The following is a 27,616-nucleotide window of genomic DNA, read 5'->3' on the forward strand; positions in this document are numbered from 1 at the left end:
CACGGTTAACACACACTTTAATGGGGAAAACCATTAAATGCATGACAGTGAGTTACAAGCTGACATCATAGTATGCGAGTATATGATGATGAGTACATGTCGATGATGCAGAGATGAAAAAGGAAATCTTTACAGAAATTAAATGCAATCCTGGAGTGTTTTCTTACAATGCAGAATAGTGTTCAATAAATATACAGAAAATCGTTTACTCTTAGCAGTACCTCTTAATTTGCTGATTACAGACCAAACGTACAACCTCTGCAGTATTTTTCACAGTCTTCGTGACGTACTGAATGTGAAAGTGTGTGTTTTGTTCATGTTTTTCAACAGATTGAAGCAACAGTGTCATATTTATAACTTAAAGATTGAGAGAAAATAAGCTACCCATCAAATCAAACCAGCACCAAACAAATGTACAGCACAACAATCCAGATCTGGATCATCTGGACAGGTTCCTAATCAAAATATAAGAGAAATGACTGTCAGAAATATGTGAAAAATCCACTGAAAGCTGAAATTAGAGACCTGAAGAAAGCTGATGGCACTTCACATCACCGGTTTATCCATATAATCTGCTTGACTAGTCCTCGATCTGGGATGTGTAACTGGTGTGTCAGTATAACTGGGTACTTTTATTGATTTATTAATTGATTTGTAATAGTATAAGCCTGATAAATGTGCTTGTTCTCTCCTGCCATTAACATGTTAATCATACAGCAGGTATTTTAAGTGAATTAAGTTAGCAGTACTAATGATTATGGGATTATAATAATCAAATCTGCTGTTGTAAGTTGATTGTGAGCTCTTTAGACAACTGTCAATAAATATTATCTAATTTTAGAAAGATAATTATTGCATTATGACATTTTATTCATGGCTGTATGTTTATATAATAATTCGTTTTTAATAAATTGTATAGTTATTATTATTTTTGTGATATTTGTGGACATAAAAATAGATAGAATAATAGATTGATAGATTCATGGATGAATGGAAAAACAAATAGATGGATAAATGGATGGATGGATAGACAGAACAGAATGATGGATGGATGAACGGATGGATAGATAGATAAAACGATAGATAGAACAATAGAAATAACGATGGATAGATGGAAGGATGCATGATTGGGTGGATAAACCAATAGATGGATAAATGGATGAATGGATGGATGGACAGAAAGACAGACAGAAAGATAGATGGAATGATAAATAGAATGATAGATGGGTGGATGGATTAACAGATAAACAGATGGATGAAAGGATGGACGCATATATATGAAGAGTTCAGATGCAAAAACCTTTAATAGCCGTCTGAAATGCTGTTCTAAAATGAGCATTTCTCTCAGGATCAGGATCCTATTATTTGCCATAAAACTGGATTTACCATTAGAGCAATAGCCTAGTCGTTAGCGCGCCGACATATGGTGCAGTAGCACATCAGGGCGTCCCGAATTCAAATCCCAGCTCGAGGACATTTCCCAATCCTACCCCCCATCTACCCCCCCCCCCCTCCCACTTTGCTTCCTGTCCTATCTAATGAAGGCCAAAAGGCCAAAAATAAATCTTTACAAAAATTTTACTGAACATACACACAGGAGCTAGAGAAAAATGTCCACTTTAGGAGAACATTTCAGATGGTATTTAGAGGTTTTTGCATCTGATCTCCTAAATTCTAGAACTGAATTTTTCCTCAGAAATAGATTTATCGTTTAACATTTAAGAAATAACGATTAACACAAATCTGCTTCCTTAATATTTGTTATTGTATGCAAATTACATTACAAAATGTACATATAATCTAGAAATAAATTAGTAATACAATTACAATTACTAACAATTCAGACCAAATAACAAATAAATGTACATTGTGGTGTAAATGTAGTGTAAATGTTTATTAGTCACATCACCAATAGTTCTCTAGCTGTACATTAATTAATTAATTAATTAGTTAGTTTTCACTATAGAACATTTCAATGTGGTGATGCCATTGGACCATAAACATGCTTGTTGTCAAACTATTTTAATAACTGTTACACGAGGCAATTCAATCATACCTCAATGTTAAAAAGGCTTTTATAGCATTATTTATCAATATGTGGACCTTTTAGTATTCTTGAGAGCTATGGAAATACATTAGGACCATTGTTATTGTTTACATCCCTCAAAATGGTCTATTACAGTCGTTAGAATCTTAAATTTGAGTTAAATTTGATCATGTCATGAAAACAATGTCATAAAGCAATAAATCTTAATGCTCAAATTGTTTTATTTTCATTATCAAAATCCGAATTTCTTCATATTCTTCTTTAGATATTGTGTGAAATCTGACAGTCGCTTCTTAGATTTACTGGATTTATATAATTGTATTATTTGTGTAAACAACTGATAATTAACCAGCATCACTATAAAGAGTCAAACTATCAATATTTACATCCACACACACACACAGAGAAGAAATAAAAAACAGAGGATTGACCTATAGATGTAATGCTTTAAACAACTTACCCTAACAGTGTGGCTAAAATGGGCTGTTTTGCTACAGAGAGATCATCAGTGCAAATCAGATCGAGTCTGGCTGATTAGAGTTAATTCTTCATCAATTCGTCATTTGTTTGTGGAGGAAAAACCTTAAACAGAATCCCAGCACAAGATGGACGCCACTGTTATTTTACTATGTTATATAGGTATATATGATCAGTGTGTGTGTGTGTGTGTGTGTGTTTGTTTTAACAGACAACGCAGCCTGTGTCCTTCTGCGGCTTTAGATCTGGTTCTTTCACCGGCTTGATCTCCTCTTCAGGCTTCGCTTTCGCCTGCAAGAGAAAAGAAAATGTATATATTTATTTATATGATTTATTTAACATTTTTCATATTTTACAAACATAAACAATAGCCATTAAGAACAAAGATGGAACTGAAAAAGGAAAAAAAATAGAGAATACAAAAACAAACTGTACAGGTCCACACTTAGATACAAAATCTCAATATCCATTCATTCATTCGATTTCTTTCGGCTTAGTCTCTTTATTTATCAAGGGTTACCACAGCAAAATGAAATGCTGTATTCCATAGCTGATTGAACTTCTGCAGCATATATTTTATAGAGCGGATACCCTTCCAGCTGCAACCCAGTACTGGGAAACACCCCCCCACACATACACACACACAATCATACACTACAGCCAATTCAGATCATCAAATCAGTTCAGATCTGCTGACCTTGTCGTCTTTGTGTCCTCTGGTCAGGTCAAAGGTGGCGTAGACTTCAGGGGTGCACTGAGCGCTGAGCGGCGGGAGCTCGAACGCAGTGGGTTCAGCCAAACCATAACTGGCCTTCAACTCCAGAGCCGGAGCTTCAGCCGGAACCTTGTGGAAGTATCTGATGAACACAATCAGCCATATGAACACTGAGTAGAGTATTAAATGTCTTGTTATAGATGGATAGATATGGATGGATGCATAGACAGACAGACAGAGAGACAGACAGACAGACAGACAGAGAGACAGACAAACAGGGAGGGAGGTAGATAGACAGATAGATAGATAGATAGATAGATAGATAGATAGATAGATAGATAGATAGATAGATAGATAGATAGATAGATAGATAGATAGATAGATAGATAGATAGATAGATAGATAGATAGATAGATAGATAGATAGATAGATAGATAGAGAGACAGACAGACAGAGAGGGAGGTAGGTAGGTAGGTAGGTAGGTGTAGGTAGGTAGGTAGGTAGGTAGGTAGGTAGATAGATAGATAGATAGATAGATAGATAGATAGATTGATAGATAGATAGATAGATAGACAGACAGACAGAGAGACAGACAGACAGAGAGACAGACAGACAGACAGACAGGGAGGTAGGTAGATAGATAGATAGATAGATAGATAGATAGATAGATAGACAGACAGACAGACAGACAGACAGATAGATAGATAGATAGATAGATAGATAGACAGACAGACAGACAGACAGACAGACAGACAGACAGAGAGACAGACAGACAGACAGACAGGGAGGTAGGTAGGTAGGTAGATAGATAGATAGATAGATAGATAGATAGATAGATAGATAGATAGATAGATAGATAGATAGATAGATAGATAGATAGATAAATAGACAGATAGATAGATAGATAGATAGATAGATAGATAGATAGATAGATAGATAGATAGATAGATAGATAAATAGACAGATAGATAGATAGATAGACAGACAGACAGACAGAGAGACAGACAGACAGACATACAGACAGACAGACAGGGAGGTAGGTAGGTAGGTAGATAGATAGATAGATAGATAGATAGATAGATAGATAGATAGATAGATAGATAGATAGATAGATAGATAGATAGATAGATAGATAGATAGATAGATAGACAGACAGACAGACAGACAGAGAGACAGACAGACAGACAGGGAGGTAGGTAGGTAGGTAGGTAGATAGATGATAGATAGATAGATAGATAGATAGATAGATAGATAGATAGATAGATAGATAGATAGATAGATAGATAGATAGATAGATAGATAGATAGACAGATAGATAGATAGATATTCTATATTCCCTTGCTAGATAAACAGTTTTTTACCATCATGAATTTCGGAAGAAAATTATGAATAAACATGACATAAATACAGCAGCTTGAATCTGTACTGTGGTTCCTGCTAGAAGGAAAACAGCTGCGATCGGAAGTTATCGAGAAGCAATTATATTTTTCTGGATTGCATGTGTTTTTGAGGCCTATGATGGATTTAAAGCCTTTTACCAAACGATCACACCGGTGTGATCAGCCTTGGTCTCACTAAAAGAAGAGACAGTACTGTCTCAATGTGATCTCCTGGCTAAATGAAGGAAATAATAATAATAATAATAATAATGTATACTATTTGTTAAATTATGTATTAATTGTATTTTATTACCGTCTACTCCTACCTAAACCCAACCCTCACGGTAATTTAGAAATATTATTTATTATAGTACAGTGTCACAAAAATTCGGCTACATTGACATGAGTATCCTCAGCTGTATCCTATCTAGACTGCATCCTCTCCTGCAGCGCAGACTAAACAAGGTGGCGCACGTTACCCGTCATACATAGATATATACACTAGATATCACATAGGGACCCTGAGCAGGCGTCAATAGCGCCGCCACATTGGTACAGTGCTCCCAGGACAAGTGTCATTCAACCACACTAGTCAAGACAGTGTTATTAGGTGAAGATGCGGGACTTTAGCGCTGTCTACGAGTGTAGAAATGAGCAAACAAAGAAAACAAAGCACAAAGGCAGAACATTTCATAGGTAATAGATAGATAGATAGATAGATAGATAGATAGACAGACAGACAGACAGAAAAGACAGATAGATAGATAAAGACAGACAGATGGACGGACGGACGGACAGACAGATAGATAGAAAGAGAGACAGACAAGACAAGACAAGACAAGACAGACAGATAAGACAGACAAGACTGACTGACTGACAGACAAGACAGACAAGACTGACTGACTGACAGATAGACGAATGGACGGACGGACAGACAGATAGATAGACAGATAGATAGATAGGCAGACAGATAGATAGACAGACAAGAGTGACGGATGGACAGACAGACAGAAAGACAGAAAGAAAGACAGAAAGACAGACAGACAGACAGACAGACAGACAGACAGACAGATAGATAGATAGATAGATAGATAGATAGATAGATAGATAGAGAGACAGACAGACAAGACAGACAAGACAGACTGACGGACGGACGGACGGACAGACAGACAGACAGACAGACAGACAGATAGATGATCAAGTCTTACACTGCATGATGCTCAGCTAATTATTACATTTGTAATATTTGTATTATTTTTTGTATTAACTCTGAAACTGCGTCACATTTTGGATGCTGCTACTGACCTCTGGAGGTCCCATTTCCAGCTCTAACCACATACTGAAGACTGACATTAAGTACAGTGTATTTTCCACAAAGGCAACCTGGTTGCTGAAATATATTTTGGCTAAACTGACTTTGGGCCAACACAAAGACAGACGTTTTGACACGAAACGCTCTCAAAGCAGAATAACCAACTTCAGCATTGTTTCTCAAATAAACGAACATGTTCAATTAGCACGTTTCTTAAATGTCTACAAGCCTATTATGGTGTTTTTATGCTTTCAAAGAGTTACACGCAGCACCTTTAAATGTGCTGTTCATCTGACTCACATGAAGCCGTTCTCTCTCTGGCATTTCTCCAAGGTGTTCTTGATGACGGCGCCCAGTTTCTTGAAGAAGAGCTGTTCGGAGGGTTTGGCGGTGCTGCCGGGACCCTTCATCTGACGGTACTCTTTACACAAGACTTCAGCGCGAGAGTAACCTGAGCACACAGAGAGAGCAGGATTAATAAAAGCTGTCCAAGTATTGTTCATACTTACTTCATGTTAGTGAATACAATAACTAAAGAAACCTATAGTAAAGTGTGATCGCAGCTTTTATTTTTAGGTGAACTATTCCTTTAATGTTAATGCTAAATACCTTAGCGTTATGAAATATGTATTATAGTACTGAAAGGATTTATTATTTGCTTACATTTCTCAGCTTCCTGCAGGGATCTTATGGCCTCTCCACATTTATCGCCCGCTAGAAGAGTCTGTCCATGATAGCAGTGAGCCTGTAACAAACAAACAATACTAAATATCAATTATAGCATGAAACAGAAGATGTTAGGTCTGCCAATATATAATTTCAGCAATAATATCGCAATATAACCATTCGCCAATAGTCACATCGCAGGACATGCAATGTTGAGTCTGGATTAGAACTTTTCATTTGCATGTTTTTGAGGCATGTGCAGTTATTAGGATTAAAAGTCCTTCATGCATATAATCACACCGGTGTGATCAGCCTTGGCTGGTCCCTAAAGAGCATTATCACACCAGTGTGATTAGAACATCATCAACGTCATCTGATGGCATGTGCTGAGGCACAGAAACAGATCACAATTTATCCATGCTTTCAAACAGACAACAGCTATTTTAGGTTTTAGACGTTCAAATACACATAAATACAAGTAAAACATACCATTTAAGGCAGGGGTGTCCACACTCTGTCCTGAAGGGCCGGTGTCCTGGAGAGTTTAGCTCCAACCCTAATCAAACACACCTGAACCAGCTAATCAAGCTCTGATTAGGTATACTAGAAACTTCCAGGCATGTGTGTTAAAGCAAGTTGTAGCTAAAGTCAGCAGGACACCGGCCCTCCAGGACCGACTTTAGACACCCCTGATCTAAGGTTTGTCAAATACACACCAATGTCTATGGAGATGGCAATAATAATTATTTCTCAATATAACTGGACGATGTGCTTTATTCACGTACGATACACACTGTTTATCTTACTAAAATATTTTCTATATTCCCTTGCCAGATAAACAGTTTTTTACCATCATGAATTTCGAAAGAAATTTATGAATAAACATGACATAAATACAGCAGCTTGGATCTGTACTGTGGTTCCTGCTAGAAGGAAAACAGCTGCGATCGGAAGTTATCGAGAAGCAATTATATTTTTCTGGATTGCATGCGTTTTTGAGGCCTATGATGGATTTAAAGCCTTTTACCAAACGATCACACCGGTGTGATCAGCCTTGGTCTCACTAAAAGAAGAGACAGTACTGTCTCAATGTGATCTCCTGGCTAAATGAAGGAAATAATAATAATAATAATAATAATGTATACTATTTGTTAAATTATGTATTAATTGTATTTTATTACCGTCTACTCCTACCTAAACCCAACCCTCACGGTAATTTAGAAATATTATTTATTATAGTACAGTGTCACAAAAATTCGGCTACATTGACATGAGTATCCTCAGCTGTATCCTATCTAGACTGCATCCTCTCCTGCAGCGCAGACTAAACAAGGTGGCGCACGTTACCCGTCATACATAGATATATACACTAGATATCACATAGGGACCCTGAGCAGGCGTCAATAGCGCCGCCACATTGGTACAGTGCTCCTAGGACAAGTGTCATTCAACCACACTAGTCAAGACAGTGTTATTAGGTGAAGATGCGGGACTTTAGCGCTGTCTACGAGTGTAGAAATGAGCAAACAAAGAAAACAAAGCACAAAGGCAGAACATTTCATAGGTAATATTAAGTTTTTACGTTTTTGTATGTTCTGAACTTTTGTGCTAATCAGGTAACGTTATTGATGATAATAAAGTCACTTACTGCATTCACCATAAGGCAAAGCAGCTCCAATTCGCACTAAATACTCGGCTTATGCTAGTTTTGTTGAATAAAATCAGCAAACAATGCAAAAGAAATATGACAACGTCAGTATGAGAAGTGAAAGCAGGAGAGCAGCTGTGTTTCAGGACATGATTAGATCAAGTTTAACAAGGAGGGTGGATAGTACATTTCTGTACACACAAACACAAGCTTTTTGTCAGGAATGGCAGTGCGGTCACTGATCCATCAATGTAGAAAAGTGATGTAAAATTATAATTTTCGTAATAAAAAAAAATTATTTAAATACTAACATCCAGGAAAACTCCCGATCATAGATATGTGTATATGTGTATATCTCTGGCTTTGGATGGCCACAGTCCTCCACTGTACCTTGGTCCCCCCCGCATTCATTTCAATGGAGCGCTACCCTGTACCAAGATGGCGGCTCAACTGACGCATTCCTTCCAATAGACAACAACAGGGTAGGCGACATCTAATGTATATATCTATGCCCATCATATAGCAAAAAATAGGATCATTATTAAGCAGTTAAAAAAACAAAATATATGTTCTTTTGCATATTTCAGAAACTGGAGTATCAGAAATTTCACATTATAATTAGAACATTCGTCTATATTTACAGAAAAGGGCAAAAAGAAAATACGATTTACACATAGACCATTGGGGCTGGTGGGTCACGTGATAAATGACGCCTCGCAATGGGAACTTTCGAACGCAAAACGAATTCTACATAACGGTCACAATAAAAAAACTCACGCAGGAGGGTGAAGTATTTAAAACTCACGTGAAAGCATTCAGGCATAGGAAATTGTACCTAACTTAAAAAAACTATTTATTTTATTGAACTATTATTATTAATATGCTGTATCTGAATACTGTTAGACTCAGGAAACATAAAACACTGCATGTATCTTTTTTTTTAATTGGTTTTATCTATGCTTATAGATGGGTTATGTAAGAATTGAAATATTGCAAATATTCTGATATCTTTGACAATTCAAAACATGAGCTGAAAACAGAGACTGATAACTTCACAACTCAGCAAGGGGAATGCGGGAAAAACCAGTTCCTGCTGCATTTGCATCTGAGTCTGCTTCATCCCCCCAACTCACACATATGGTCATTTCAATGTTTGAATGTTCTAGAATTAACCAAACTGACTTTAACTATCATGTTTGATATCATTTGAAATGTCTCAGTGCGATTGGTACAATGGTCTCATTCTCTCAGAATTAGACATAATCAGAACAATAAATATATAACTTCAGGCATCTTTTGAACCACTGAGAGGGGTGTGCCACTAAGTGTGAATGCCTTTTGTTCACACCCCCTTCCTTGAGGGAATTCTTGGATTATTTAAGGTAAGGCCTAAGAAGGACTCAGCGCGATTCTGCCTAACCAGATCAGCCCATAACATGGGGTCTGCCCCATGTTATGTATATTTCAAAGTCAGGAATGCATCTTTTTCATCTTGGAGTTATCTTTGATAATTTGATGTTTTGTATTGATCGTTTATGAATTGACTGATTGAATTGGCATAATACATTTACCTGACTAATAAATTGTTATGTTTTGAATGATTCAAACAGAGTTCGTGTTATTATCACTGATAAATGTTGTTGTCCATAGCACTACAAGCCACTGTACAGGTTAGTAACGGACTAAAACATGTTAGACGGAGCAGCGTGGCACGCTATTCAATGTTGTTAGAGATCCGACTAACAAATTGGCATTATTTCATGTATACTTGGACTGTAAAAGGCCAACTATTTAGAACAACAAAATATTGTTGAAACTACTTTAAATGTGGATATTTAGGCCTTCATCTACAATAGTATAATCCTGCGCGATTATTATTAAAATACTTTGTCTTGATTAAGTAGATAACAGATCCATGGGGACCACATAAAAATCTCCTAAATTGAGTAAGTAGTGTTCTGCCTTTTTAGGAGAGTGGTTAATCGCCTCTGTTTAATGACCAAGACTGACAAGCTTGTATTAAGAGATTGTATACCCGGCCGGTGCAAGACTCGAGATGCTATCGGAATCTGAGTAAATGAAAATAAGGTATAATAACAAATAAAAGAATATTCAATCATAATCTAAATTAATGTGAACGGAAACAAAATAACCTTCTCAATGTTTTATAATTGGAGTCAGATAAAACGAGGATAAACATATTAATATTCTAAACCATCTCATACTAAAATTGGAGTCAGATATGAGTTAAGTTTAATATAAATCAACATTGTGCACTGGAAAGACCGAACATGCAGTGAACCTTCATCCACCATTGGATACCGTCATTGGACCAACTGGCTGGACCCTACAGTTATTATTACTCATGCATGATTTACGCCCCTACAGAATCATCCAAATCAATCTAAAATGATACATTTTTCCCAAAGATGTTCAAGTCATCTGGTGAAATTGTGCTCATATCGCAATAAATATTGCAGATGAATAACATATGGCAATGTTAGACTTTTCCAATATCGTGCAGCCTTATAAGATGTGTTTGCGTTCAGATGGACTCACGTAAGCCATGTAGAAGTGCTGCTTCAGCTGCAGGTATTTCTTCCATTTACTGCTGCATTCTGGATCCAAAGTGTTCAGAGTGTGATCTGAGCAAAAACAGGAAATCCAAAATATTTCGATGCTTCATCAATATGAGTAAAATTGTTAAATATTTTTTAGCGTAAGTATTTTTAGTTTAAAAGAACTGTCTACTATTTGAATATATTGAAAAATGTAATTTATTCATGAAGAAAACCGTAAATTTCATTTACAAACTTGCCAATTGCCAAATAATAAATGATAAATAAGATTTACTTTAGTGTTACATGGAGAAAAATATATAAGAGACATATTAGTATTATTTAAATCCTATTATATAATTTAACACAAGTCACTTTGGATAAAAAAAAAAGTTTAATTATGTTTTAGACTTTATTACCGGCCACTTTATTAGGTACACCTGTCCAACTGCACGTTAATGCAAATTTCTAATGACTTTCGGATAGAAAGGCAACAGTGACTCAAATAAGCACTCATTACAATCGAGATCTGCAAAGGAGCATCTCTGAATGCACAACACGTCTAACCTTGAGGCGGATGGGCTACAGTAGCAGAAGACCACACCGGGTGCCGCTCCTGTCAGCTAAGAACAGGAAACTGAGGCTACAATTCACACAGACTCACCAAAACTGGACAATAGAAGATTGGAGAAACGTTGCCTGCTCTGATGAGTCTCCATTTCTGCTGCAGCATTCAGATGGTCGGGTCAGAATTAGGCACCAACACCATGAAAGCACCCATCCTGCCTTGTATCAGCGGTTCAGGCTGGTGGTGGTGGTGTAATGGTGTGGGGGAGATTTTCTTGGCACATTTTGGGTCCATTAGTACCAATTGAGCATCGTGTCAACACCACAGCCTACCTGAGTATTGTTGCTGACCATGTCCATCTCTTTATAACCACAGTGTCTCCATCTTCTAATCACTACTTCCAGCAGTATAACACACCATGTCAAGGCATGAATCATCTCAGACTGGTTTCTTGAACAAGACAATGAGTTTACTGTACTCAAATGGCCTCCACAGTCACCAGAACTCAAGCCAATAGAGCACCTTTGGGATGTGGTGGAAGAGGAGATTCACATCATAGATGTGCAACTGACAAATCTACAGCAACAGCAAAATCTCCAGTACCTTGTTGAATCTCATGAAGGATTAAAGCAGTTCTGAAGGCAAAAGTGGGTCCAACCTGATACTAGTAAGGTATACCTAATAAAGTGGCCGGTTAGTGTAGTTGACGTATGTTTCTATTCCATTTTAAAATATTTGTATTATTTTGACTTCAGTTTGAGAGATTGTAGTACTTCAGCTTTAACTAATATTTAATGAATTAACAGTACAAAAATAAATCAAATTAACTTTGAATAATCTTTTGGAACACTACAAATGTCATTATACTGTCACTTTTAATTTCACGTGTCCTTTGTGAATAACAGTATTAATCATAATATATTAGCTATGATATAATGAATATATTATTTATTATTATTATGAATATATAAAATGTATATATTAATAATAATTATAATTAATAATAGATTAAATTCTTAATTAATATATTATTAAAGTAAAACTCACCGGCTTTCTGGTAGAAGTTGGCAGTCTCGAAGGCCAGCGCTGCAATGAGGGAGGCATTGTGCTTCAGCTCAATGGCTCTGGCGATGGTCACTGAAAACCCGCGTACACAAACACACAAACACAAACAAAGACACCCACACAGACTCAGTTTTAAGCATTTTAAATTAGTTTTCCTTAAAATTGATTGATATACAACGCAAGTATAATATAAAGCAAACTGAATCAATTATTAATGTAAAATAATGCAAAATGCTTAAATAAATGTGATGTGAAAATATTGGACTCTGTTATTTACTGCTGGTCTGTTATTTACTGCTGGTAAACTTTGTTTAAAGAGTGAATGAGAAATTGACTGAAATATCACAGTAACCGAGTTGACACATAATGAATCTACTATTGGTGAATCCTAAGTATTTTGCTCAAATTAATGAGAGAGAAATAACCACACAGCTCAATGCCTTCCAGAGTTTCCCGCCATAAGGACATTCCAGACAGCATTTGGAGCAAGTCACATGCTTTTTCTAGTAGCACTTTACAGAATGCTCTGCCTTTAAAAACCAATGTAACAGAGATGACCAGAATGTAGAGACACACACTAAATGTGTTTTTTTATATCTGAAATGACAAATAATACTTAAAATAGATGTTTCATGGAAATAGTAAACAGAAAAAACATGAAAATATCAATTATTTGATAATTAAAGCTGAATGTATGATTCAGGAGGCAAAGACTGTCAAAAATAGGTACAAAAGGAGTCTTTTGGGTAATATTTAAGACATAAAATGTGCACAAACATTATATTTAGGCGACGCGGTGGAGCAGTAGGTAGTGCTGTCGACTCACAGCAAGAAGATCACTAGTTCGAGCCTTGGCTGGGTCAGTTGGTGTTTCTGTGTGGAGTTTGCATGTTCTCCCCGCGTTTGCGTGGGTTTCCCCCACAGTCCAAACACATGCGGTACAGATGAACTAGGTAGGCTTAATTGTGCGTGTGTGTGTGAATGAGTGTGGACGCAAATTTCCCAGAGATGGGTTGCAGCTGGAAAGGCATCTGCTGAGTAAAACGTGCTGGTTAAGTTGGCGGTTCATTCCACTGTGGCGACCCCGTATTAATAAAGAGACTGAGCCGAAAAGAAAATGAATGAATGAACTTTGTATTTAGACATAACTTGATGGAATTAGTGTTATTATTCAAAGCGGCTTCATTAAAGGGCACCTAGGTTACCTCTTTTTTCAGATTTATTATAAGTGTTTTGCGTCTCTAGAATGTGTATGTAAAGATTCAGCTTAAAACACCCATCAGATTTTTCATTATGCCTTTTACTAGATCCTGTTTTATACATCTTTACACCAGGGGGTCGTTTTGTCGTACTGCGCCTTTAAGGCGAGTCCTCCCCGCCTAATGTTTCTGCGTGCCTTAATCTCCTCCCTCAGCTGCATCAGACAACAGACAGACTTAAAGGAAGAAGGTCTCACGTAGCGTTTGTGAGAAATTCAACAGTAAGAACTTTACCAATCAGTATTTGTTGTGCAGTTGCATTGATTAGTGACATGCAATATCGTTACAAAGTTTACGCACGAGTGCACACACACACCGGAGCAGACACACACAAAAAAAATTTCTAGTTTCTCACCAGTTTTATCATCTCTTCACTGGCTCCCAGTCCAATTTAGTATTCAATATAAGTTATTGCTACTAGTTTTTAAAAGTTTGAATGGACTGGCACCGATTTACATCTCTGAGCTTCTTCACTGGCACACTTCATCGAGGCCAATCAGGTCTGAAAACACGTTTCAGCTAGTTGTCCCCAAAACGCAGTTAAAAAAATCAAGAGGTGACAGGGCTTTTTCTGCTGCAGCCCCCCGACTGTGGAATGGTCTGCCTTTACAGATCCGGTCATGTTCTTCACTTGGTGCTTTTAAGGCCCCGTTTACACTAATGCGTTTTAGTTTGAAAACGCATAAGTTTTGCTACGGTTACGCCAACCGTCCACACTACGCCGGAGTTTTCGAGCGCTGAAAACGGAGCGTTTCGAAAACGCTGGAGAGGCCGTTTTCATTCTGAAACGCTGCTGCTCCGTCTCAGTGTGGATGATGGAAAACGGAGACATCTAAAAACGGAGGCGGGGCTAACATACAATACATAACATACAATAAGTTTTTACATTATAGGAAATAAAGGCAAGCGATCAGTCAATATACAAAATAGGCTACGTGGCCTCTCTGATTGGGGCTTTTCCTGAATATTAAGTAGCCTAACACACAGTTCAGTCCTGCATTCTCTCCTTGTAAGTTCAGACTTCGCATGTTTGATCAAGGCTGCAGTCTCTTCTTCTCAGTTTGATATGGAAAAGCAGACTATACCGAGAACACGGGTAAATCTTCAAAGGGAACAGTGTACTTCATAACGTCATTCACATCACCCTGGCTACGTTGTTTCACTTTCTCAACAATAAATTGTATACATGAGGAACTGCCTATTTTTATTTTAATATTAACAACTAAACAGACAGCAGAAATGTTGAGGCATCGTGCTGCATGAGCGTCATCTTCACTGTGTGGATATTTATAACAAAACGGAGCCGATAACAACTGCCTCCTTTCAATTTCAGTGAAAATACGAAACACACCCTCTCTTCTGCTGAATATCAGTTTTAATAATCGATAATTATAAAAGTATAACATACAATAAGTTTATACATTATAGGAAATAAAGGCAAGCGATCAGTCAATGTACAGAATAGGCAACGTGCTTACATTAATCATTAACTTATCTTTGCGCTCAGCCAAAACACCTTACCTGAGAAAAAGTAAGATTCTAATGACCAAAGTCAGGGAATATGTCGTTAGATAAAGACAACAAGATGAATGAAATATCCCGTTTAATAAATATAGTGAGATTAGATCCAGCGGGAGATGCTTGATGAGAAGTCCGACTAGCAGAGCTCTTATCTGGGTAGATGAGCTGCAGCGCTTGCCCGAGAGTGTGTGTGTGGTCACGTGATGTGCGTTTTCAGCGTTTTGGTGTGGACGGAGAGCAGTTCAGAAACGCTGGGTAAAACGCGAGTGTGGACGCGGATCGTTTTCATTCTAAAACGCCGTTTTAAAACTAAAACGCACTAGTGTAAACGGGGCCTAAGTCTCATCTAAAAAAATCACCTTCTGTCTCTTGCCTTTGATTGTAATTAATTAATTTTAATCTGTTTTATATATTTTGCACAATTTTTATATATAGGTATAGATTTTGTATGCTGGTCGTTTTGTAAAGCACTTTGGTCAACATCTGTTGTTTTTAAATGTGCTCTATAAATAAAGCAAACAAACAAACAAACAAACAAACACAGACAGACAGACAGACATGTGACAGGATACAGGCTAATCTCCGCTGCTGTGTGGATATCTGTTATGTCAATGTACAAAATAAACCTGATTTAACGTACACAAAGCGGTATTAAAGCGTTTTCTTTTATAACTGTTCTGACACGCGGCTGTGCTAATGAAGTAAAGCTGAAGTAAATCGCTGTACTTCATAACACACATCACTGTTTTAAAACATTTTGAACATGTGAAACTTACTCTTGATCTCGTCTGATGATGATTGATGATCCTAGCGAACTGAACAGACCTTTTATTCCCGGTTGCTTTGCGCTCTTCCTGTCTTGTCGGTATGATTATATGCATTACTACGGAGACATGTTAATGCGCGCAGCTGTCAATCAATTCAGTGGGCGGGGGGACCGCACTTCTACGTCAAGTTGCGGTCGGTTTGAAAACCGCTCCAATTGGTCCACCGTTTATATGTTATTAAATTAAAAAAAAGGACTGTGTGTGTTTATATCACCCCAATATGACGGCCTATACACTATATATACACACATGTCTGTCCAAACAGCTTGAAAAGCAGATTTTTCACCATAGGTGCCCTTTAAAGTATTTCTTTTTAACAGAAGGATTATCAAATGTGATAGTGACTGGAGTGTGTTTTACCTTCCTGAGCCTCTGCTTGACTCTGGACGATGTACGTGTCGATAACTCGCGGCTCCAGATCTCGACCCTTCTCTGCTGGAGTGATGAGCCGAGGAATATGAGTCTCCTGATGGCCAAAAAGACATAACACTATTTCAGGCAGGTGTGTTTGATATGGGTAGCAACTGAAATCTGCAGGAAGGTGGCACTCCAGGAACAGGGTTGGCCACCCCTGTATTATGGTTACCATTAAAACAGCCGTAGAGGAGACTGTTGCAGTGCCAATCAATGCACAAACACAGAAGCCAGAGCAAACTGAAAATTACATGTTGTACACATAATTAGGGCTTAATCAACAATAACGGGGCAGGTCATGTCAGATTTTGGTGTTGATTTGAAATATGTCATTTAAATGATAGTTTAGCGATTGTTTTTTCGAGATTTAAGGATTCCGCCATATATTTGAATAGGGCTTTGGTCTTGGTTGAGCTGCCTAAGGGCTTGCAAATATGCCTGCTGAGTGAACAGACTTTCCTCGAAAGAGACTTTGTTTGTAAAAAAAAACATAAAAGTCATAAAAGTTCAAAAGTCTTGTCATAACACCTCCCAGTTTCAGGGTTTCAGGGGCAGTGTGCGTGCTAAAATCACTAGCTTTTTGTTTTCATTTTTACCTTAAGGGTTTTAAATATCCCAGCAGCAATTTTCAAACTCTTGTGAACATCTTTGGCCTCCTCCTCAGTGATGCTGCAATAAAAAAAAAACGCATTTAGTGCAATAATGATTACGGCTGCGTCTCAATCAGCCCTCAAGCTCCTGAGGTCGTTCATCAGTAGGTTGTGTGCATGAATTCTGGCACTAGTAAGGGTTGATGAGCTTGGTTCACTACACATTGGGACACACTGAGAACATCCTCACGGTACATTATCAAAACTGGAGATTATAAACCATTTTCATATATTAATTTTATTATGTTTAAACGCATTAAAGCTAAATAATTAGATTGTTTCATATACCAGCAACATTTCAACTATTAAACAATTAGAAATGTCTGCTAGATCTTTACTAACCTATCTAGCTCTGTTCATTCATGTTAAAAAACAAATGAGTAATGGAGTCTTTTTAGAAAAACATCTCTCGTTTGTCCAATTTTGTGCTTCCAAACTTTCGTTAAGGGTGCATGGGCAGTGCATTTTGGGACTTTTTAAGGTGCAAATGTTTCAGTGCACTAAAGGAATTATGCGATTGAGACTTAAAATGATTGATGGCCAGATCAGGGCACTAACTACTGAAGAAGGGAGCTGATTGAGACACCCTAGATCTCAGTGTATTTTTTCTAGATTTTTACACATTAGGGTAAATGTGCAGTAAAACTGTGAGCCTGTTTTATTTGTTTAATTAACCGGCTAACTTTAAATCTCATGTATTACATTTTTAATGATCATCTATATTAAATATTGACTTGAAATTTGAATTATTTTATTAAGTGGGAAAAACGGTAGAAGAATTATATGAAAGACTTCTCTATATTATTTAAATCCTATTATAATATTTAATGCAAGGTTTTTCACTTTATACATCTGCCAAATGCATAAATATGAAAAATAATAATTTTTAAAATAAGTTTTCAATTTTATATATATATATATATATATATATATATATATATATATATATATATATATATATATATATATATATATATATATAAACTTTTTATATATATTATTTTTGATATATATACATTTTATATTTTACTTATTAATTTCATTATTTATATATATATATATATATATATATATATATATATATATATATATATAGTTATATATATATAATTTAATATATAAGTTTAATTAGTTATATATATATATATATATATATATATATATATATATATATATATATATATATATATATAGTTAGTTATATATATAAAATGTTATATATATATATAAGTTTAATTAGTTAATGTTAGTAAATGAAATTAAAGTTATCCGTTGTTAGTTCGTTTACTCACAGTGCATTAACTAATGTTAACAAACCTGAATTTTAATATGAATAATGCATTAGTAAATGATAAACTGAATATTAGAGGCTGTACTAGTATTGTTTGTTATTAATTTATGTTAGTAAATACATTAGGATTAATAAAACCTTATTGTAAAGTGCAACCTTATTTATTTATTTTTATTTCCAATTTAATTTGAATTGTGCAAATTTTCATGACTTCTGTTTTTTAAATAATACATATCTTTATTTCAAATAACAAACATGTTTTTTACTGGAGTTTATATTAGTCAACCATATCAACACTGAGACACAAAACTAGCACATCAATGCAGGAAACGTGGTTGCTAAAAGTGGAACTATTTTGCAAAACATCGGGGCTCTCATTTATAAATGTAAACTTATATTTACAATCTACACCACCTGACAAAAGTCTTGTTGCCTATCCAAGTCTTAGGAACAGCAAATAATAACTTGAACTAGTTGATCATTTGGTGTTAGAAGTGTCTTATATGAAAGGCAAAAGCCTCTAGATGACGCTGATTTGGGCACAATAAAATATGATCATGCCTTGATTATTAATGATTTCTTTAGGACAGTAAGGTCTAAATCTACTTAGACTAAAGTCTCATCACTGAACAGAAATAATGTCCAGTATAGAATATAAAGTCCTGCTGCAGTGAAAACAGAATGAATATTGTGTCTGACTCCATCATGAGCTTGGAGCTTGGAGTTCATCAAGAGTCTTTGTGTTCATCTTCAATGCCTCCGCCTTCATCTTACCCCAGACATGCTCAATAATGTTCATGTCTGGTGACTGGGCTGGCCAATCCAAGAGCAGCTTGACCTTCTCTGGTTTCAGGAGCTTTGATGTGGAGGCTGAAGTATGAGCAGGAGCGCTATCCTGCTGGATAATTGTCCCTCTCCTGTGGTTTGTAATGTAATGGGCAGCACAAATGTCTCGATACCACAGGCTGTTGATGTTGATCATCCACTCTGCAGATCTCTCGCACGCCCCCATACTGAATGCAGACCCCAAACCATGTTTTTCTTTTACCAAACTTGACTTATTTCTATGACGATCTTGGCTCCATGTGGGTTCCAGTAGTATTTGTGATGCAAAAATCCACTTTCTGCCACTTCCAAATGATCAACTAGAAGTCGAGTTATTATTTGTAGCTCTTACAACTGGGATTGACGACAAGACTTTTGTCTAATTGCGCTAATTTGCACAGCTGTAACTAAACTCCAAGTAAACATATTAAACTTCAATATAAACTTAACTGAAACACTTTAAACGATCCTTAATAAAATAAAATACATCTTTAGCACAGCATACATTCCCTTTTAGGAAGGTTTCTATGCAAAGTTATATAAATGAGACCTCTGAGCTGTACACAACTACTTAGAGAGGGTTTACAAAGCTAAATCTGATCATAATAAATCATAAAACTTACTTCTCCTTTCCAGCCAATCGAGAGGCAAACTTGGTGTACCACAGGGCCACATTAAAGGCCATAGACACCAGCTCAAACACGGCATCCTGCTGCGCACTGAAACACACACAGTTGCCATTCTATTCATTTTTATTCAATTTATCTTCAAACATTGTAATAGTTTTTGTTAATGCTACTTATGTACGCAATGATAAAATGCATTCTAGCTTAAGGTACATTTCAATACAACCATTGCATTCAAATACACCTAAAATGCATCAGAAATAAAGACCAGCTCACCAATTTGTTTCCTTTTGCGTTCTAATATGAAACCAGCAACAAAAAAACACTGAGCTAAACAATAAAACCAACTCTGTCTGAGTTACCTGGCTATATTTCCCTGTAAAGTGTCGGTCCATTTGAAATTCTGGATGAATCTGAGCTTGTTCTCTTGCGTAGTGCCATCAAGCGGTAAAATGAAACCTGTGCACATTCAGAAAACATTTCAACACCACAGACAAAACAACAACACCGAGCCTCTGAGAAAAATAAATGCAAATCAACAAAACCAGAATAAGCCACATGTCAATATCAGACGAGGAGGTGTATTACAGAGAGATCCTTACTTTATGGTTTTATCCTATCTGTTTGGTAGCCATGATCATTTCAGGTATGACCACATTTAGGACGAAAGCTTTTACAGAAAAAAATCACTTTTATAAGGGCTTTAAACCTAGCTTTGTGGCAGTAGTGTGTGAATATAACCAGCTTTTAATTGTGAAAATGCATTACTTGTATTTTTTTATACTCAGACTTGATAAAAACAAGTCTTTGATCGCCATTCTCCCTTTATAAATGAAAAAAGCCCCGCCCACTAGTGACCATCTCTCCCTCATTAGCATAGAACATCAGTCTAGATTCTGACACACAGGTATTTCTAGCTCCGCCCTTATTTGAAAAGAGCACAATCTCATTTGAATTTAAAGTGACAGTCTTTTTTCTTTTTTTTTTCTTTTTGAGCTGAAACGTCAAATACAAACTCCAGGGACATCAGAGACTTATTTTACATCTCACATTACATAATTGAACATATCATATCTTGAGTTAAGACCTAAGATCCTTTTCTGTAATACCCTCAAAGAGCCTCAAGAAAGGAGATAATTCACAAACCCTGTAAAAGAGCAAAATACTCATCGCTGGATTTCTTCAGGGTGTCTGGAGAACATGTGGCATCTGTGAACATGTCCAGCAGTCGAGCGCGTGCTGTTCGCAGGTCACTGAAACACATAATGTGTAATATTTTTTACATTTTCATTCATTCATTCATTTTATTGTCGGCTTAGTCCCTTTGTTAATCTGGGGTCGCCACAGCGGAATGAACCGCCAACTTATCAAGCAAGTTTTTACGCAGCGGATGCCCTTCCAGCCACAAAACAAATATTTCTGAAGCAAAATTTACCAGTGCAAAGAACATTTTACAGTATTTTTATGCTATACTTTTCTTTTGGAGAAAGTATTATATCTGTATATTTGGCTTTAATAAAAAAATTATTATAGATTATATATATTTTTTAAATGCAAATACTGATGTGGTCAATATTATTAGCCTCTTTAGAAATAAAAATTTTAAATTTTTGAAAGACTTGCCTAATTAACCTAGTTAAGCCTTTAAATGTCACTTTAAGCTGTTTAGAAGTGTCTTGAAACAATATCTAGTCAAATATTATTTACTGTCATCATGACAAAGATAAAATAAACCATTTATTAGAAATTAGTTATTAAAAATATTATGTTTAGAAATGTGTTGAAAGAATCTCTCTTTTAAATATCACTAGAAAACATTTTTTCATGCAATAATAATTTTAATAATTAATAATTTTAATTAACTAATAATTTTTCCCTAAACTGTACCTCATAATTATTGTAAACATATAATGTTATAGAAATATCCACCTAGTTTATACTGTATGATGTGCAATATATTCATGCTGGTCACTTTAAAGATTTACTTTTTTAGTTTTATACTTATTACATGTCGTATTGTGTGCCTTATGCCAAGAGCTGCTGAACAACATTTTATTGTGCCTGCAGAATGACAACAAAGATGATTGATGTTGATCTTAAAGGAAATACTCATGAAAAACAGCTGAAGTCAAAAAGATTTGCCTTCCTGTGAATTTTTTCTTTTTCAAATATTTCCCAAATTATGTTAAAAAGAGCAAAGAATTTTTCACAGTATTTCCTTTAATATTTTTTCTTCTGGAGAAAGTTTTGTTTGTTTATTTCAGCTGGAATAAAAGCATTTAAAAAATAAAAGATCAATATTATTAGCCCCCTTAAGCAATATTTGTTTTTTATTGTTTCTAGAACCAACCACTATTAAACAATGACTTGCCTAATAATCCTAACTTTACCCTAATTAACCTAGTTAGGCGTTTAAATTACACTTTAATCTGAATACATAGTCTTAAAGAATATCTAGTCAAATATTATGTGCTGTCATCATGGCAAAGATAAAAGAAATCAGTTATTAGAAGTTATTATAACTATAATGTTTAGAAATGAGTTGAAAAAAAACTGTCTGATAAACAGATATTGGGATAAAATATTAAATAATTAAAATTTAACAGAAGGGCTAATAAATCTGACTTCAACCGTATATGCTGAGGCCGAGTAAACAGATAAAAAACCCTCACTTGCAGATCTTATTGGCCGCAGGGCTGGATGCCACGCCATACAGATTGAAGGACACTGGGGCGGTGGCTTTCAGAGGGTTTCTGTGGAACCAGTGAGTCATGATGACCAGACACCTGAACAACAAACATAATATTCATTAATTCAGTTTCATTAAAGCAGGTCAATAAATTCTCACCAGCCACAAAAACAGCTATTCAGACTGCAAGCTAGACATATTGGTATTCAGTAATTTAATATACATTAATAACGACAATATTGATGTCTTGGGCACTTCAAAATACTGTGAATAATTATTAATTATTTTAAAAAATTTTGGAGTGCCTTCTAAGAATGTTCAAAATGTTGTATTGTACCCAGAGCGCCATCTGCTGTTTAAAAACTACCTAGAGCAACATCTGGTGTTAAAAAACTAGCCTAGAGCGCCATTTGCTGTTTAGAGCAACATCTGGAGTTAAAAAACTAGCCTAGAACCCCAACTAATGTTTAAAAACTACCTAGAGCAACATCTGATGTTTAAAAACTACCTAGAGCAACATCTGGAGTTAAAAAATAGCCTAGAGCGCCATCTGCTGTTTAAAAACTTACCTAGAGCAACATCTGGTGTTAAAAAACTAGACTAGAGCGCCATCTGCTGTTTAATAACTAACCTAGAGCAATATCTGGTGTTTAAAAACTAACCTAGAGCAACATCTGCTGTTTAAAAACTAAACTTGAGCAACATTTGTTGCTTAAAAACTAGCCTAGAGCAATATCTGGAGTTAAAAAAAACTAGCCTAGAGTGCCATCTGATGTTTAAAAACTACCTAGAGCAACATCTGGAGTTAAAAGACTAGCCTAGAGCGCCATCTGCTGTTTACAAACTAACCTAGAGCAACATCTGGTGTTTAAAAACTAGACTACAGCACCATTTGCTGTTTAAAAACTAACCTAGAGCAATATCTGGTGTTTAAAAACTAACCTAGAGCAACATCTGCTGTTTAAAAACTAAACTTGAGCAACATCTGTTATTTAAAAACTAGCCTAAAGCAATATCTGGAGTTTAAAAACTAGCCTAGAGCGCCATCTGATGTTTATAAACTACCTAGAGCAACATCTGGTGTTTAAAAACTAACCTAGAGCAACATTTGGTGTTTAAAAACTAACCTAGAGCAACATTTGGTGTTTAAAAACTAACCTGGAGCAACATTTGGTGTTTAAAAACTAAACTTGAGCAACATCTGTTATTTAAAAACTAGCTTAGAGCAATATCTGGTGGTTAAAAACTAGCCTAGAGCGCCATCTGTGGTTAAAAACTAGCCTAGAATGCCATCTGCTGTTAAAAACTAACATAGAGCTCTATCTACTGTTTAAAAACTAACCAACAGCAACATCAGGTGTTTAAAAACTAGCCTAGAGTGCCGTTTGCTGTTAAAAACTAACCTAGAGTGCCATCTGCTGTTAAAAACTAGCCTAGAGTGCTGTCTGCTGTTAAAAACTAACCTAGAGTGCCATCTGCTGTTAAAAACTAACCTAGAGTGCCATATGCTGCTAAAAACTAGCCTAGAGTGCCGTTTGCTATTAAAAACTAACCTAGAGTGCCATCTGCTGTTAAAAACTAGCCTAGAGTGCTGTCTGCTGTTAAAAACTAACCAAGAGTGCCATCTGCTGTTAAAAACTAACCTAGAGTGCCGTCTGCTGTTAAAAACTAACCTAGAGTGCCATCTGCTGTTAAAAACTAACCTAGAGTGCCATCTGCTGTTAAAAACTAATCTAGAGTGCCGTCTGCTGTTAAAAACTAACCTAGAGTGCCGTCTGCTGTTAAAAACTAACCTAGAGTGCCGTCTGCTGTTAAAAACTAGCCTAGAGTGCCTTCTGCTGTTAAAAACGTGCCATCTGCTGTTAAAAACTAACCTAGAGTGCCTTCTGCTGTTAAAAACTAACCTAGAGTGCCGTCTGCTGTTAAAAACTAACCTAGAGTGCCATCTGCTGTTAAAAACTAACCTAGAGTGCCATCTGCTGTTAAAAACTAACCTAGAGTGCCGTCTGCTGTTAAAAAAACAGCCTAGAGCGCTGTCTACTGTTTAAAACTTACTTAAAACTGCCTTAGAACTAACTAAGAATGCTAAAAACAAGCTTAGAGCTCCACCTGCTGTTAAAAACGAGCCTAAAGTGCTGTCCGCTGTTTAAAAATTAGCTTAGAGAACCATTACAGACTAGCGCTGTCTGCTGTTAAACGCTAGCCTAGAGCGACAACTGCTGTTAAAAACTAGCATAGAACACCATCAGGATTAGTGGATGTTAATCACAAAAGCAACTGGATGAAGACTTACAGTCAAACATTTTCATGTTTATCTGGCTTACGACATTGACAATTCTCTGACTATATTTATTTTGTTTGTTAACTCTGTACAGTAAGAATACATTTGCTGACAAAAGTTATTTTAACTAAAATCAGTGTAATGACAACTACACAAGCACTTACTAATGTAAAAAAAATCATAAACAGCCTATTAAGTGACAACCACAACAAATACAGCAATCTACATACATATTATTAAAAGACATTTTTAAAGTAGAATTAATTATTCACAGTATTTTAAGCACTAACAATATCATTATCCCAATATTTTATTATTGAATATCGACACGTCTAATCCTGTCCATCTTGAGCAACCGGTTATATGCACTTATTTGCACAAATATATCATGTACATTTTGACAATGAGATTGTAATTTATTTAATGGTTGTGATTGATAGACTAGTTATATGAAGTAAATAAAATAAGCACATTTAATGTCTATTAATATTTAGTCCTAACAACACATCAGTCCTCACAGTAATTTTATTAATAGTTTAATCATAACAGAAATTATGTAAAAACAAAATCAAGACATCATTTGACTAACAAATCAATGCATTCATTTATCTCAGCCCCTTGTTTATCAACAAATATTTCAGTAAAAAAAACATACAGACCAACATATTACTTAAAAATCAGCTACAGTTAAAGCTTTATCATTTAAGTACAACAGAAACCGTTTATTTATAATAGAAATTCTGTAAAAAAAAAAATTTAAAAATCAAGGCGTCATTTGACTAAAAATACTGATTCATTTATTTAAATCGGCCAAATCAAGAAATCTATGACGCAAAAAACATACACAGAATAATAAATTACCTAAAAGTCAGCAAATATTAAGGTTTTATCCTTTAATAGCAACAGAAGCGGTTTAATTATAATAGAAATTATGTAAATAGACTGAAAATAATGTTAAATTTATCTTAGCCTTGTTTATCAACAAATCTATCATACACAGACAATACATTACTTAAAAATGAGCTACTATTCATGCTTTATCCTTAATTACAACAGAAACAGTTTGATTATAATAGAAATTATGTAAATAAACTGAAAAATACTGATCCATTTATTTATCTTGGCCTTATCAACAGATCTACGACACAAAAAATCATACACAGACTAATAAATTACTTAAAATCAGCTACTATTAATATTTTATTGTTTAATTACAATAGAAACAGTTTAATTATAACAGAAATTATGTAAATAAACTGAAAAATACTAATCCATTAGGTTATCTCGGCCTTATCAACAAATCTATAATGTAAAAAATCATACACAGACAATACATTACTTAAAAATCAGCTACTATTAAAGCCTTATTGATTAATTAAACAGAAACAGTTTGATTATAATAGAAATTATGTAAATAAACTGAAAAATACTGATCCATTTGTTTATCTGTGCCTAGTTGTTTCTCAACAAATCTGTCAATAAAATCATACACAGACTAATAAATTACTTAAAAATCAGCTACTATTAAAGCTTTATCATTTAATAGCAAGAGAAACAGTTTAATTATAATAGGAATTATGTAAATAGATTGAAAATACTGATCCATTTATTTATCTTAGCCTTATCAACAAATATATGACATAAAATTTCATACACAGATTAATACATTACTTAAAAATCAGCTACTATTAATAGAAGAGTTTAATTAAAGCAGAAATTATGTAGACTGAAAAATACTGATCCATTTTTTTCATCTCCTTTATCAACAAATCTATCGTACAAAGACCAACGCATTACTTATAAATCAGCTACTATTCATACTTTATCGTTTAATTACAACAGAAAATGTTTAATTATAATATAAAATGCGTAAATAGACTAAAAAATATTGTTCAATTGATCTCACCCTTGTTTATCACACACAGAACCCAACATATGACTCAAAAATCAACTCCTCTTAAAGCTTAATCGCCTAATTACAACAGAAACAGTTTAATAATAATTACAATTATGTAAATAGGCTGAAAAATACTGATTATTTATCATCATTATTTAACATCTCGACCTTGTTTATCAACAAATCTGTTAGTACAATATCATACCTATACCAATACATTACCTAAAATCCTCTACTCCTAAAGCTTAATTGTCTACATATAAAAACACCGATTTGTGATCTTAGACTTGTTTACAACCCGAATACAAACTGAGAGAAACCAACTGAACCAGAGACTCGCTGTTCACGACAGCAGTTACAGACCTAAATCCACCAACAGACCCCTAACGCTTGATTTAAGAGAAACAGAAGTGTTTTTATACCAGAAACGTGTCGACTGTCAAGATGTTTGTTGTTTTTAATCGGCGATACTCCAAAAGATGTATGTGTATAAGGAAACGCCAAAACAATGAACGCTCTTCCGGTATGACGTGTGCTCTGCGATGACGTCACGCGCGTACGCCCATTTACTTTGAACGCGCGGAATGCATACAGTATGTAAATATGTGTGTGTATGTATATGTATATTTATTTTTCATAGTATTTTTTTATACTCTTTTTTTATCTCCCCCCCCCCCCCCAAACACCTGTTATGTTTTTTGCTTCATTATCATTTCTTGTAGTGTTTTTGCAATTCCTGTAATGTTCCTGGATATAGCTTATATCTGAGTTTGCATTATTACTTTATGTAATGGTTCAAAGCCTAAAATAAAAATAAATAAATAAATAAAAAACGTGCAGCATGCATCATTACTTAGCTGCATGTTTGTTTTAGTAGCGATTATAACTTATATATGTAATA

General features: G+C 35.3%; 2 protein-coding genes across 4 annotated transcripts in view; both read right to left on the reverse strand.

Annotated features, from left to right (window-relative positions):
• On the reverse strand, positions 1–27,225 carry brox (BRO1 domain and CAAX motif containing). 3 transcript variants are annotated; one of them, XR_015517593.1, is made up of 14 exons: positions 27,138–27,225; positions 22,521–22,634; positions 20,995–21,101; positions 20,211–20,307; positions 19,846–19,941; positions 17,053–17,125; positions 16,403–16,508; positions 12,418–12,507; positions 10,804–10,889; positions 6,594–6,675; positions 6,231–6,381; positions 3,222–3,381; positions 1,491–2,815; positions 1–1,313 (listed from the first exon to the last, which is right to left on the reverse strand). XR_015517593.1 is itself a non-coding variant. In XM_087296654.1 (14 exons), the coding sequence occupies exons 3-14, from the start codon at positions 22,619–22,621 to the stop codon at positions 2,729–2,731; spliced, it is 1,236 nt and encodes a 411-aa protein (XP_087152780.1). In that variant the 5' UTR covers positions 22,622–23,324; positions 23,480–24,132; positions 24,593–25,860; the 3' UTR covers positions 1–2,728. The 3 variants fall into 3 exon arrangements, 2 of the variants coding, with proteins under 2 accessions (XP_087152780.1, NP_001007428.2); XM_087296654.1 differs by lacking the exon at positions 27,138–27,225 and adding exons at positions 23,480–24,132; positions 24,593–25,860 and having other exon boundaries at positions 1–2,815; positions 22,521–23,324; NM_001007427.2 differs by lacking the exon at positions 1–1,313 and having other exon boundaries at positions 2,508–2,815.
• The window catches only part of mia3 (MIA SH3 domain ER export factor 3), a 449,841-nt gene that overhangs the window by 318,263 nt on the left and 103,962 nt on the right, over positions 1–27,616 (reverse strand). The window lies entirely within an intron of this gene.

This window comes from Danio rerio, chromosome 20 (assembly GCF_052040795.2).
Source record: "Danio rerio strain M-AB ecotype USA chromosome 20, GRCz13ab, whole genome shotgun sequence".
NCBI lineage: Eukaryota > Metazoa > Chordata > Actinopteri > Cypriniformes > Danionidae > Danio > Danio rerio.

Coding starts and splice junctions, on each gene's coding strand:
- brox (XM_087296654.1), bottom strand. CDS start 22,621: ATGACTCACTGGTTCCACAGAAACCCTCTGAAAGCCACCGCCCCAGTG. Junction 19,942..20,210: donor TTACAGGGAAATATAGCCAG/GTAACTCAGACA, acceptor TGTGTGTTTCAG/TGCGCAGCAGGATGCCGTGT. Junction 12,508..16,402: donor TCAAGCAGAGGCTCAGGAAG/GTAAAACACACT, acceptor GCGGGTTTTCAG/TGACCATCGCCAGAGCCATT.